Here is a 14,951-nt window from a genome sequence, read left to right as displayed (position 1 = left end):
GTAATTAATTAGAATATTTGTATCATGGTCCTGACATGCCAAGCTCTAAGAAACTAAGGAAGCTAATTATTAAACATTTTATTTAGTTTATTAAAATTGTTTAAATTACTAAAATTTTTAAAAATATTAAAAATTTTAAATTATTAAGTCAAGTATTTCTTCCCTTTAGTAGCTGAAAGAAAGCAGTTTGTGTTTATAAATAAGAGCTTATTCAAAGTATGAGAAGTTGGTAATTCATTCATAGGCATGTAGAGATTTGAGTATGTGGGCATAATGCCATTGACATTACTCAGCTATAGGTAACAATTACCATTTCATAAAAATCAACACTGTAGAATGGTGAAAACAGTATAAAAGTTTTCCTTTGATCCTGCTATTTAATTAAAATTCACATCTGTATTATTTTGAATTTGGGTTTTACAGAATTATAAAATTGAATTAGTCCTCTTAAGGTTTTTGTTGTATTAAACAGTATTCCTTTTGATTGATGATATTTAGATAATCTGGCTTTTAAAGAGACCTTACTTTTGTGAGAATTGAAATCATAACATTTATAAATTGTTCACTTTTAAATAAATATCAGGGAGATATAATGTTTCAATCTTTTCTTTAGAAGCAGCATTAAGAGGTCTTCTGGGAGCCTTGACCAGTACCCCTTATTCTCCTACCCAGCATCTAGAGCGGGAGCAGGCTCTTGCTAAACAATTTGCAGAAATTCTTCATTTCACACTCCGGTTTGATGAGCTCAAGGTAGGATTTTCTGCTGGCTCCGATTATAAGATCATGAGCCTTCCAGAGAACACTAGGAGGAGTGCCTTTGATGTGTGCATAGCGGATAGCAAGTTTCCTAATGGTCAGTCTCCATTGATTTCATTTAAAAAGTGCCTTTGAAAGAACAGTGTTGATATTTTCTGATGATTTTTATCTTTTCTGCTCATCCCCAGTTCATTTCTACATTCTTTTATATTAAAATGTTGTAAAAATAATTTTTTCTGTCTACCTGCTGTTCCTCCTTCCCTCCCTCCCCTCCTCTCTCCTGTTGGTAGATACGAGCACTAAACTTTATATCAGGAGACCTGACTTCCTCTTTAGGCTCTGTCGCAGTCATCAGCTATGAGGCAGGTCCTTTGATTTTTCAGAGCCTCGGGTACCATGTCTAGGCAATGAAAGAGCTCAGTCCCCATCGCTAACATTTTATGATTGCATCACAGAAAACAGTCCTCTTTTATTCATACTTTGAGGGCACAGGATTTGTATATAAAACTTTGGTGTGTTTGAAGATTGCTCTGTTGACAATTTATACATCGTTTTGTTGTAATAAAATAAAATGATCTTACATTCCTTCTTGTTTTTGTTTACCTGGTAATATTGTTCTTTGGTAAACCACTTTTAGTATATTACCTGACATTTTTGAAAAGAAAAAGGGAAGTATACTGATCATCACTAAAAAAACAGTCTACACGGTTTTATATATTCAGTAACATGTATCTCAGTAACAAAATACAGTGAATACAGTGGTACATGATTTCAGTAACAAGAAGTACAAAAAGCTATCTTAGATAATACCAGTTCTTAAGATGGTTTTACAAATTAGGGAAACGTTACCTATTTTCACTTAATGTTTATACTATAACTTAGTACATAATATATTTTTCTTTCTTAAATGTCTTCTTTAGATGACAAATCCTGCCATACAGAATGATTTCAGCTATTATAGAAGAACATTGAGTCGTATGAGGATTAATAATGTTCCAGTAAGTGAATGTTTTGAATTAGGGGCTGGTAATAATAGCTCAGCTCTTATTTGGTTCACTCTGTTCTTTTATTTGTCCATTCATTCATCATTGATTCACATAAAGTTAAAGCTAGTAATAAAGTTTGTAAGTATGGGCAACCACAGCTGTCGGGGGGAAAACAAGCAAAATGTAGCAAACCATATGGTGCTTACCTGTTTTTCCACTTAGTCCCTTAAATTCTTTTGACTACTTCGATAAAATCGCTTTTTGTCTATATAACATTGAAGCTTATAAAATTCCTCCATGCATTCTCATTTTAACTGCACAAAAATTCTGTGAGTTAGTGATTATGAGTGTTTGTCCTAATATTCTCAGAGTGGAAGAATCCTGTAGAGAAATTGGCCTGGGTTGGAGGAACGCTAACACTGGCAAGAGGGGGAAAGGGAGGCACAGAGTTGAGCACTTCCATGGCTGATGTGCCTCTTCGGCTTCTGTGCCTCTTCCTTGGCTGGCATGGCATCTCATGTGGTTTTTTAGGCTTGTTAGCCTTTTGTCGTCTCTTTGTCTTAAGCTGTTTAATGCCCTTTTCTACCTCCATGGAGTCAAATAACAATAAACCTTAAATATGAAGAAAATATCCTTTTCTCTAGGTGTTTTGAGGGCTTACATTGTGCTTATTGGTTTGAAACAGAGAAATTTCTGGGATCTGCCCTAGCCTCAAGCAGATAGTTTAATAAAGGAATGCTATGTGAATTTGTAAGGAGTGGTAAGTGGCGTAGAAGTTTAAAAAATACCAAATGAGAGTGTTCTTCTATTTTGCCATTGATAAATACTTTTATTTAGTTGTTGCTCTAAGACAGGCCCTGGTTTAGACCAAGATTTCTCTTCCATGAAGCATCTGTTATTTGCCTCACTTTTGTTTTTCATAGATCAATTCCTGCTGTGAGGCTGACCTTATCATCTGTTTTTCATACCCACCGTGTAAAATAAAAGCAAAACACCTAGTCCTCTATTACAGCCATCCTGCCATCACAAAGGCCAAAGACATTAAAGTCATCTTTGAACTGTCTTTCACTCTCAGTAATTAGAGGTAAATCCCAGTCTCTTTTTGTCAGTCCTTCTAGGGCATCAGGACTTATTTCCTGGCCCACAGTCTTTCTCATTTTTGGTATAATCTGCCTACTATCATCAGTTAACTTTCTTTAGAAAATTGACTTGTCATTTCTTTCTTCTGACACTGTTACGTGGCTCTCCACTGCCTTCAGAAGAAGAAAGCTAGAGTTAAGGCACTCCACAGTCCGCCTGCAGCCTTTCTTCCCAGGCTTGTCATTCACTAGTCTCTTACTACACTGATTATGGTGAATTATACTCTGCCCAGTCATTTGAAAGCATGCTCTTCTCCGCAACTGGTTGGAGTACTTGTGTACCTGCCCATCATCACCTGCAAAAGCCTGGCTCTTCTCTGAGTCCTCTGTAGTTTCTTTCCAGTCTAACTTAGTCTCTCAGCCCCTTTTCTATCATCACCTCTTAGCATCTTCTTGGGGCAGCTGTGTTGGTGCTGGTGGTTCCTGATGGAGGTGGGGTGCAGTATCATAGTTATCTCTGCATCCTCTGTAGCATTTAGAGCAGTCCTGCATTTCAGTAGGCAGCCCATCAGAGGTTTTTAAAATTGTTTAAAGTACTTTTAAAGAGGTTAATCTTTTAAAAAACTGCTTAGTGTCATTTTTAATCCTTCTGTTTTTAAAGAATATTTAAATATTATGCACTTGAGGGTCTAATATATAAAGGGTATTTATAAGATTAATTAAGCAGGCATTAATGAGACAGGCACTCTGTCTAGGTCCTTGTTTAAATGGTACCACATTTTAATAACTTATTGACTGATATCAAGTGCTCTTATCATCACCCAGGCAGAAGGAGAAAATGAAGTAAATAATGAATTGGCAAATCGAATGTCACTGTTTTATGCTGAAGCAACCCCAATGCTGAAAACCTTAAGTGATGCCACAACGAAATTTGTATCTGAGGTAAGCGTTCCCCAGGAAGTTACCTTCTTCCTACCTGCAGACACGATGATCACAGCAAGTCCTGTGACTTTAAAAACCTTCTCCAAGCTGCCAGGCTCCCTAAGGACACACGGAGTCCTGCGCTTCCCCTGAGGCCCACGTGAGTACGCCTGTCTGCAGTCTCCCTTTGGGTGTACAGTTGACACCTCAGCGATGTCATGGCCAGACCTAAGTCTTCATATTTTCCTCCCAGCTCTGCCCTTTCCCTAGTCTTTCCTGTCTTAATTTGTAGTACCACTATCCAAGCAAGTGACTTAGGGGTTATCACCTTGAATTCCTTTCTTTATTTCACCTCCTATATCTCCTCCATCAGACAGTCTTATTGGCTCTCCCTCCAAAATATACCCTGAATCTGAAAACTTAACCCCTCTTTGCTCCCTTCTAGGTCAGCCCACCCAGAATGCTGCATTCATGTCCTCCTGTTCTTGTTTATTCTGCTCTTCCCTCCACTATAGTCCTTTCTCCAAAGAGCAGCCTAGCAATAGTCTTAAAACCACATTCCTGTCCTCTGTTTAAAATGTTTCCAGTGCCTTCCCAGTACCCTTAGGATGATGCCCACACACTCCCGGCCTATGAGGCCCTGCCTCTTGTGGTTGTTTCTCTGAGCCCGAATGTCAGCAGCTCTCAGGAGAGCAGGGCCTTGACAGCTTGTTCATAGCTGTATCCCTGGAGTGTAGGACAGTACATTTTTTTCAAAATTGGGAATAGGAACCAAATTTTAAAGTTACTAATGTTTCATGTTTTAAGTTATACTTAGCTACTTACCACTTTTACTTTTTTTTTCTCCATATATTTTACAGAATAAAAATTTACCAATAGAAAATACCACAGATTGTCTAAGCACCATGGCTAGTGTGTGCAGAGTCATGCTTGAGACACCGTGAGTATGAGCCGATCTTTTTACTTTAACAATCTTGTTGAAATAGTTGTCCAGATAGGAACATACTGCATTTGGAAGGTGGGGGAATCCTGTGTATCCTAGGTACCCAGTGTTACTGTGTGAACAGACTTAAGCTAGCTTGGCAGCTTAGTGTAACTTGTGGTTAAGTATGAAGCACAATTGGTCGTAGGTGCCTCAGGCCAGTTGGGCTGAGACTTCAGAGTGGGGAGTTGGTGGGGCTTTGGGGGTGGGGGACAGGCTTGAAGGCTTCTCAGATATTCTCTCCCTTGTCAGTAAGGAACCTTGCCTTTTTCCTGGAAGGCTAGCGCTGTTCTGCTTATCCCTTGCTCTCAGGATTAGTTTGCACTCTTCTTTTTTTTTTTTAACTAACACCAACTTAAATTCTCTTCTGCGTTCTCCTTTTTCTCAAACCATTTATGCTGTAACCATGTGTTTCCTGGCTGGATTTTCCTGATAGCATGCAGGAAGAATCCCTCCTGGATTCCTGAATAATACATGGTTTTACTAGAAAACTTCTGTTTTTATGGAGTTTTTTATTTTCCAAAGCACTAGAATGCACATCATCTTACTGGAAAGCCTGATGAAGTAGGAGGGCAACTATTCATCTTCATCACCACCAGCGTCATCGCCGTCCTCATTCTTTGTATAGGAGGGCCTGGAAGTGAAGGGTCTCGTGCACAGTGGCCTACCCCGTACACGGGCCTGGGTGTTTCCTTCCTGGTCTGCACTCTTCTGTGCCATGCTGCCTTCTCTGTAGACAAAAGTTCTATTTCCTTTTCCCAAATGAGAGAAGAATATGATCGAGTTTTAGTAAAATGGAAATCCAATAATACAATGATGAAAATGTTTGGTTAAGTTAGCACCTAAATAGCAAACATAATGCTGTATTAAGCTAGTGGCTTTTTCATCATATTGATGGTTACAGCCTTCATAAAGTGCCTATCCCCAAACTTTTACTTCAGGGCTACTTTGATTTCTCTAAAATTGTCCGATCTCCGCCACGCAGAAGCGGTAATATACCAAGGAGGGCGCACGCACGGTGAGGATATGTTGAGTGCTAATCATTGCTCCCACCCCGTTTCTCTGGAATTCTTGTGGGGCTGGGGTGCATAAGGCTACCGTCCCTTTCAGAGATCGACAGGGTACTTCTTTCAGCCTCAACTGAGAGTTGAATCAGCTCATTATTTGTGGTGTGCCTCGTCCATCATACCTTTTCTACCTCCAGGGAATACAGAAGCAGATTTACAAATGAAGAGACAGTGTCGTTCTGCTTGAGGGTAATGGTGGGCGTCATAATCCTCTATGACCATGTGCATCCAGTGGGAGCATTTGCCAAAACTTCAAAAATTGACGTAAGTTATATTATTTTATGTAATTCCCAACAGTTTCCATAAGTGGAAACCATAGGCTTTTATTTAAAAAGCTGCCCGGCTGCACTCTGTCACAGGGCTCAGTTTGTAGTTTGTGGTCGTGGTGGGTTTCTGCCTCCTCAGCTCTCTGGCTGCCTCCCATGGAGCCTGCATCCAGGTACCATGGAAGGGTTGGAGGATGACAGTCTTCAGAGCATCTCCTTGTAGAGAAACCTCACACATTCCAAGTGGTCCTTCTGCCTGTATAGCAATACAAATAGATAATCAGGCATAAGAAAATTTCAAAATTGTGTCCTTTCATTCCTTTGGCCAAAGGCCATTTCAGACAAAATATTTATTTCTAAATATATGTAAAAAGTCAGTAAAGGTGCTCCAATGAAAAAAGCTGAGGACTGCATAGATTCCCTACTCTCCTCAGTCGTAATAGTTGTGGCTATAACCTGGGTTTCTACTTTGCTTGTCTCTTGTACAGAAGTTTGTATTATATAGTTTCCTGGTTTCTCTGTTAATGTAATTTCTCTCCTCACCCTTTCACATATGGTTCATTGGAGTTGTGACCAGGGCCTGATGAGTGCTGTCCCCCAGTGTCCCTGTCACAGCTAGTTCATGTCTAACTGATGAGCCAGTCTTCCTGCCTTCATGTCTATCCTGTGTAAAGTAAAACCAATTAACATTAACTGAGTAACTGCCGTGTCCCAGGGATATTCCATTTGTTCTCCCACTTAACTCTGCAGGTACTCCTAGGATGCAAGTGCTGTCTCCTCTGTACTAATAGAGAAACTAAAATACAGGGAAATTAGCAGGTAGAATTGCTGGTGAATGGTAGGGTGGGATTTGAACCCACATCTCCATGGCTCCCACAGCCTGTGGTGTTCTGCTGTGCTCTGTTTTTTCACAGTAATCAGGCTAATCTTCCTTACCTACTGCTTTTGCTGGGTTGTTTCCCTTTTTAGTAGCCTGCACCAAGTCCCTGGGCCGGCCCCATCAGTTCCAGATGAGTCCTTGGGGCTTTCAAGGCCCTCTGTGAACTCCCTGTGCGAACTGTTTTAGCCCTGCACATAATAATAAAGTGATGAACTTTATTATTTTTGTTATGGTGTTGCTCTCCCTGTAAAGCTCCTCTTTTTCCTCGCCAGCGTGTCCACTCTGTCCTTGAAAAGGCTGCTCACCACCTTTCCAGGAAGGCTTCCCTTGCCGATGCTTAGCTTTCTCATTTCACTCACCACCACACCAGCGGTGCTTCTATTTGGCTGGCAAACTGAAAATAATAACACTTGGGTAGATTTTTTTTTCTCCCATTCTACGAATAATTATTTTGACCTTTCTAGTATGTAATGTCTCATGAGATCCATAGTTGTGGTGGTAGTTTAAGTATTACTATTTTGAAAATGAAAGCTATATGAAAAAACTTTTTTTTTTACCTTTTCTGTTTCCTTTTCTCCTTAGATGAAAGGTTGTATCAAAGTTCTTAAGGACCAACCTCCTAATAGTGTAGAAGGTCTTCTAAATGCTCTCAGGTGTGTATATGTACATGTACATATGTATAAAGAAAATGTTTCAAAATGTGAATAGCACAAAGGATCTGAATATAAGTGTTATAGTTAGAAATGTGAAGAACTCATTTTGCTTATTGGTGACATTTCTTTCCAATATTGGTTATAATACTTTCATAACGTGTGTGTGTGTGTGTGTGTGTGTGTACAAACCGTAACAGCCTAATTACTTTGCTAGAGATTTTGGCTTGTTTTTTTTTTTTTTGGCTCTTCTTGAAGGAGTGTTGCTATTTATTTATTAATGAAAGTTAATGCATGCTAATTGTAAATAAAATTCAGTAAACACAGGAAGTTTAAAAAGGAGGGTGTCACACAGTTTTGAAATAAGCCACCTTTTTCCTCCCAGAGTGTTTGTGCTTGTAGTCATAGCTCTATGTAATAGATTTTTTTTTACCAAATAGTGCTACACAAACTGTTTTACAAAGTAGCTCTTTTCCCTTAATACAGTGTAATTATGGTGCTGTGTTCACAATTATAGATCTCTATTAAATTTTTATATTTCTTACATTTTTTTCTTACTGTTTCTTATAATGGAAATGAATCAGCCAGTCATTATTTGATGTCTTTTCTCAACTTAGACCTACTTGAGTTAACTACTGAAGCTCCAAAGAATGCTGGAATATTTTTAAATAAAAATTTTAGCATTTTATAGCATCTTGACCACAGAGATTTAATTGGTAGTATAATTTCCCTAAGATAAAAGGTGACTGACTCATTACTTGATTATTTTGTGTTTAAACACAAAAAATATGTGAGTACAGAAATACTAATATAGTGACTTTTTGAGGTCACAGGTCATCATTGATTTCTAGTTCAGTATGATATTCACCACATGTTTTATGAGCAAAAGCAGTATAGTTACTCTTCTTGAATACTTAGTCAACACTTGGTATATAATGCAGCAAAACCTAGCTGTCTTTTCAGCTGAGGGGGACCATCATATGATTTATTAGGACTATGAAAAGCATTCTATAAGTAGTGACCACCTGATAAAAGTATTCCAAGTGATTATCAGAAAGACTCTGATTAAGAAACATAATAAAGCATTCTTATAATGTCAAACTATTTCAGCCACTAGCCTATCAGAAACCATAGGTTTTAGTTTTTTACTCTGGAATTTTTTACAATGCAAACTTCATTGATTTCCCCAATATTTATGGTATTATGAACTTTTCTAGTGGATTCCTCTCTGAAGACTCCCCTTGTCCCAATCAGCCTGATTTTCCTGCAAAGCCCTTTTCTTTCAGATTGGCTAGATTTTCTAAAGCCAACAGGTGACAGGAAATCCTTTTTGAAAAGTAAGAGATAATTGAGGCTTGTCTAGGAGGTTAAGTATTATTTCTTATTTCTTTATCTTGAATGGACTCTGCTTCATAATATTAATTTAAAAACTCAGAGCTTGCTTTTATTTTTCAGAGGTTAAAGGTAGGTCAGTCTCTCTTACTCTAGAATTAGGCCCACGTTGGGCAGAGTGGTGATGAGTGACAGCCCTGAAGTCTCCCTCTGTGCTGGAGGGAGAGGGGAAGAGAAGCACCACTGAGGCAAGAGCCACTGCCAGTTTTAAGTTTTCTTCTCAAATCTGTGATGGAAATTAGAAAATAAAGTTTACTACAGAGATCACTCAGACCATTTTTATTCATAGTGAGCAAGCATATTCTTTGTCTGATTCATTTTTTTTCACCTGGGAAGTTTTGTGATGTTAAACAGTATTCTTGAGGTTTGTGGTAGTGGTTATAGTTAGTGACATTTTTATGTCTCTGTAAGTTTACAATGTAGGTTCATATGTATCATTTAATGTTTACCACTGCTCTGTGAGGTAGGTCGTGGATATTGGGTGCTGGGGTGTCTCCATTGTACAGAAGAGTTACCTTAAGCTCTTAAGAGAATTACAGATAGATCATATAGCCAATAAGAGTAGGAATTTATTTTCAAATTTAGGATTTCATTCTTGAAATCTCATGTGTTTGATGCTACACCATTGAGTCTTAGGTTTACTATGGGATTGAACTTTGGTGTACTTTGGAATCACCTGAATGGATATAAAAAATGCAGATTCTCAGGTCACCATCTCCAGAGAGCTTTTGCATTAGCTCTGGGGTGGTCTCAGGCACCTCTTTTTATAAGTAAACATGGTAGCTGATACAGATGATCTGACACTTTGAGAAACACTGCCCAAACTAAATCAACCTGGCTCATAATATGCTTCACTCAGAGCAAAGGAGCTATTGTTAAAAAAGCATTTTGTAATCCCACAAGTGTTCTGCAATTGTTGATTATTATTTACACCTCTACAAAATGGAGCACACTTCCATGAAATTATTTTTTTTTGAGTTACTCCTTTACTAGAGATGCTCACTGTTGTTTTCCTTAGAACCAACAGTTAATAACCAGAAAATTTTAAATAGGAGTGTAATTGCGTGCATATGCACGCACGTGTGCACACACATTGTTTATTTTGAATGCTTTTCTACAGTAATTATATGGTCCCTCCAACTTACAGCGTGTGATTATGAGAAAGCATTACAAGTCATGTCTACATTTAACCAGTGGAGAAATGGAACTGAGTGCCTTTGATCATAAGAGAGAGTGAGCGAGCTAAAGCTAGGAGTTAAGGTTTAGTGCTAGATAATTCATTGCTGCTTTCATTCAGTTGAAGAGTAAAGATAAAAGCTGCATTTCTTCAGTAGAAAGTCATATGCAGTTGGAAAAAGAGTATGTTTTGTGCACAAAGTAAGAGAGTGCCATACATGTTCATAAATTATTTTCACCTATGTTAGCTGTTTTTGGTCTTTTGTTGATAAGAAACTGTGGCGCCATAGGCCTCTCGATTGGCCCTCCCAGGGAAAGGTCTGAGAACTGTTGGAGGCCATGGGCACATCCCACTGAAGCGAGCCCTTGGGTCTGGGTAGAGAGGAGAGCGGGCACAGCTCTTGGAATGCCACGGTCTCCTGCTGAGTGTTCATACTGTCAGCTACTGTGGTAGAAACTGTGTTGGGCATGTTACTTGGCTCTTTCCATCATCCAGTTGTATAAAGGAAAGGGGGGGAAAATGGAGACAGATGTTGAAAATTTTTATCTCCTGACATCAGTAGGATTATGTGTGTCCATATGTACTTCATCTGCACTTAGGAAATTAAGCAGAAAGGTTAAGTGTTTACTACATCCCCTGCTGCTTAGTGTAAGTATTCCTTTATGGACCTTTCTTTCCAGTCTGGCTGCTCACCTTCTTGTCTTCCTTCCACAAATAGTAATTGAGCACCTGGTGTGTGCCAGGCACTCTGATTTCTGCTCAGTCATATGAGGCAATTTGGAAGTGACTTTGACATAAAATTGTAGAGAATATCAGGTACTTAGAAGCATATGTTTGTCTTTACCTCTCTAAGGATTTACTTTAGTTCAGAGACTTTCTTCAGTTTTTAAATTGACTTGAACTTAAGAATTGAGCTTAAATTCCTTTAACACAGAAAGACTATCTGTGTGTACCTGCTTGAAATGATACATCCCTCAAAGATTATATGTGAAATTGTTGTAAACCAGATGAACCTGTCCAGCATTAAATTCTGTCTGAATTACCTCCAAAACATATCCCATACTCAAGCATTGAGCAGCTACTTCCATTGCTGTTAATCTTGCCCAAGCCTTGCTCTTGTCTCATGTAGATCCCATACCCTCTGGTTGGTCCCTCTGTCGCTCCATCTCCCTACAGTTTGGCCTCAACAGCCAGCGTGATCCTTTGAAAATATAAATGAAAAAACACATCACTCCCCTGCTTAATATCCTCCGCTGGCTTTCGTTGCATTTAGAATAATCTCCAGACTCATCACTGTGGCCTACAGTGTCCGTGTGACCTGGTCTCGCCCAGCCTGTAAGGCCCCATCTAGTACTGTCCTTCCATGCTCCTAAGTACAAATACCTAGAATACCCTTCTGTAGTATAGCATATTACATCTTTCTTCCTTTGTTAGGTTGTAAGCTCCTGGAACAGTGCCTCACACATTGTAGGCTTGGTTATTAAATTTCTGCTATTAAAGTTATCCTGTGGTGAATTTTCTTATAAAATAATAATCATTCTTCATGATTCTTAATTTATATTTACTTGTTTATAGCAAAACACATCTACCTGGAAATAAGGCACTTGGAGAATTGAAACATTTTGGAATGTGACAACTGTAGAAGCTGAGCTGTCTTAAACAGCAGACGAGAACAGGGTTGGCAAACTTCCCTGTGAAGGGCAGACAGTAAGCAAAGGGCTACACGCTCTCTGTCACAGCTGCTCAGCTCTGCCATTTTAGCAGGAAGGTAACCATAGACAGTATATAAATGAATCAGTATGAGTGTGTTCCAGTAAAACTTTTTATATAAACACTGAAGTTTGAGTTTTATATGATTTCCACATTAACATGAAATACTATTCTTCTTTTGACTCCAACCCCCCCGCAACCATTTAAAACTAAAAATATGCTTAGCTCATACACAGGCGATACAAAAACACATGGTGGGTTGGATTTGGCCCACAGGCCATAATTTGCCAACCCCTGGGATGGGACAACAGTTATTTTCCTCCGAGGGAGAAGTTACAGCTTTGCTTACTTTAGAATGCAACCAGGTCATTTCAGCAAGGGAGAGCGAAGTAAGTTCAGCAGCTGTTGGGTATTCCACGTAAAGGTGGTGGGGAGAGGGTAAGCTCGCAGAACCTGACCAGGGTGAAGGCGGGAATGAAAAGGCACAATTTTGTGAGAGATTTGCCTGACCAGTCACCCATCTTTTGATAATTAAAGAACGCAGTGCAGATAAAGGCTTTTTAAACTTCTCTCGTATTAATGTTTTTGTGGGTTTTTCTCACTTTCAGGTACACAACAAAACATTTGAATGATGAGACTACCTCCAAGCAGATTAAATCCATGCTGCAATAACAGTTGTGGAGTAGGCGCCTGCTCTAGACAGAAGACAGTATTCAGCAGTGACTGAGAATGCACAGTTTTTAGTGATTGCAATTACTCTCTCATCTACTCTTGCTTTTTATTTCTTTCCTCTGTTCCTCTTCCCTCTTTTTTAATCATGTTCATGTTCTTAAGACTTCTTTTCTGTGCCAAAATCAGTAAAGTCATACTCTGAAGGGAGGTTGTCCTTTCAAAAGGCCATCTAAGGCAGCTAATCATGCATTGCGTTGGGGTCTCTACTGAGAAAAATTCTGTGACTTGAACTAAATATTTTTAAATGTGGATTTTTTTTGAAAACTAATATTTAATATTGCTTCTCCTGCATGGCAAAACTGCCTACTCTGCTATTTAAAACCCTCAATTACTTTATTTTCTACTGCCGCTTTTTTCATGTGCAGCCAAAATGAAAATGTTTAAATTAACTGTGTTGTACAAATGGTACCCAACACAAACTTTTTTTAAATTAGTAAGACTTCTGTTTAAAGTTTTAAGTTTGCATTTTGACTTTTTTTGTAAGGATGTATGTTGTGTGTTTAACCTTTATTAACTAACGTTAAAAACTGTGATGTGTGCGTAGAGTATTACGTATGCATGTTCATGTTTAAAGAATGGCTGTTGATAAAATAAAAATCAGCTTTCATTTTTCTAAGTGTGGCCTCGTTTACTGATGTTTTGGTTTTAGGCTTCTAAAGCTCTCTGTGTGTATTTTATGGAATGCACATATATTTACATAACATCTCCATCTTTTAGGGGAGGGCTAGGTCTTAATAGTGTTTTTTGTTCATTATTGTCTATGTGCACAGTTTTAATTGCTTTTAACTTAGCTAAATGCAGTAAGACCAGTGATCTTGTCATTAATTGAACTTTTATTTTGGATTTACTCTTGCATGGATGAAGGAACAAAAGGGAAACTATACCCCTGCCTCATCTGCAGTTCCCAAGAGTGGGAGGGTGGTAGCAACATGAAGCATAATGTGGAAGAAAGAACAGCTCTTAAATACTGGGAGGAGACTGAGTATAAGAGGGACTGCCCGGGAGAAATGAAAGGCCGTGATCTTACTAGTGGTAGAAAACTAGCATGTTTGGTATTTTAAGATCGTGAAACCTTAATCACGAACTCTAAATGTCCTGATTGGGAGAAGCTGCCTAAAGGTTGTCTGGTCCAAACCAACCATGCTGGTGGTTAATGAAAATATCTGAGCTATGATGCCATTAAAAAGGTTAACTGTGAAAGGGAATCCCAGAGGCTTCCATCAGAACCATCTGGCTTAACAGTGCCAGGTCGTGAGGCCCACAGCCCTTCAGGATGGAATTCCCGCTGACCTCTCTGGTCTGCCCCTCATGCTGTCGCACTTCATGCCCTGCTCTCCAGCCAGGCTCAACTACTGGCTGTTGAGGTAGTTGCATGCAGTGTCACTTCCATGACTCTGGTCTGGCTGGTCCCTGAGCCCATCACCCTCTGCCTCCCTCACGGCCATATGATGAACGGCAACTCCCATCTTTCACGGACCAGCTGGTGTCACTCCTTCGTGTAACCTTCAGGATAATGGCCCTTCTAAGCACCTTCAGAGAGAATTGTAATGGGTTAATAGTGGCCCCCTGACAAGATAGGTCCACCCAGGACCTGAAAATGTGAAATTTTTTAGAAGAAGGTATTTGCAGATGAAATTAAGGATCTAGAGATGATACCATTCTGGATTAGAGTGGGCCCTACCTGCAAGTCGAGGAACCAGGAATTGCCAGCAGCCCCAAGCTGCTCAGCTTTTCCGGAGGAACCGATCCTGCTAACAGTCGGATCCCGACTTCTGACTTTGAGGACTGTGAGGGAATACATTCCTGTTGTTTTAAACCAGCTAGGGGGTGGTCGTTTGTTAGGGCAGCCTCAGGAGTCTAACACAAGTGTCTCATCAAGCACCCCAAGATTGAACTGCACTTGTCTTCGCTAACACTGAGAGTTTGAGAGAAGACCATGTGTAATTTTACTTCAGTGGCCCAAGGATCTTGCCTAGTCCCTGGATTTGAGTAGGCACCAAGTGAATGCTTGAGTTGCATGAATGGATATAAACAAAACAATGTGCAGGAATAGATAAATACCTCTGTGGCCTTTGCAGTTGGCACAGTTGGCCCTCTGCATATTAGAGAATAAGTAGAAGGTTCTCTAACTCTAGAGTAGGGATCAGCAAACTGGTCTGTGGGCCAGTCTGCCCACCACCTGTTTTTGTACAGACTGAGAATAAGAATAGTTTTTACATTTTTAAAAAGTTGAATATAATCAGAAGAATATAGCATGTGTGAAGCATATGAAATTCAAATTCCAGTGTCCGTGAATAGAATTTTATTGGAACATGGCCTCGCTCATTGGTTTACATACTATTTTTGGCTACCT

General features: G+C 39.4%; 1 protein-coding gene across 19 annotated transcripts in view; it reads left to right on the top strand.

Annotated features, from left to right (window-relative positions):
- The window catches only part of CYRIB (CYFIP related Rac1 interactor B), a 147,879-nt gene extending 134,665 nt beyond the window's left edge, over positions 1-13,214 (top strand). For 18 of the 19 annotated variants that reach the window (XM_073230138.1, XM_073230136.1, XM_073230132.1 and 15 more), the window contains 7 exons: positions 614-750; positions 1,677-1,754; positions 3,647-3,763; positions 4,603-4,682; positions 5,929-6,055; positions 7,520-7,590; positions 12,475-13,214. In XM_073230138.1, coding sequence (XP_073086239.1) covers positions 614-750; positions 1,677-1,754; positions 3,647-3,763; positions 4,603-4,682; positions 5,929-6,055; positions 7,520-7,590; positions 12,475-12,538 — 674 coding nt within the window. In that variant the 3' untranslated portion in view covers positions 12,539-13,214. The remainder of the gene's footprint in view (positions 1-613; positions 751-1,676; positions 1,755-3,646; positions 3,764-4,602; positions 4,683-5,928; positions 6,056-7,519; positions 7,591-12,474) is intronic. The other variant, XM_037020680.2, reaches the window with a different exon arrangement.
- The last annotated feature ends 1,737 nt before the right edge of the window (positions 13,215-14,951 follow it).

Source organism: Manis javanica, chromosome 2, assembly GCF_040802235.1.
Source record: "Manis javanica isolate MJ-LG chromosome 2, MJ_LKY, whole genome shotgun sequence".
In the NCBI taxonomy this organism is placed as follows: domain Eukaryota; kingdom Metazoa; phylum Chordata; class Mammalia; order Pholidota; family Manidae; genus Manis; species Manis javanica.
This window is presented reverse-complemented; position numbering and strand designations above follow the sequence as displayed.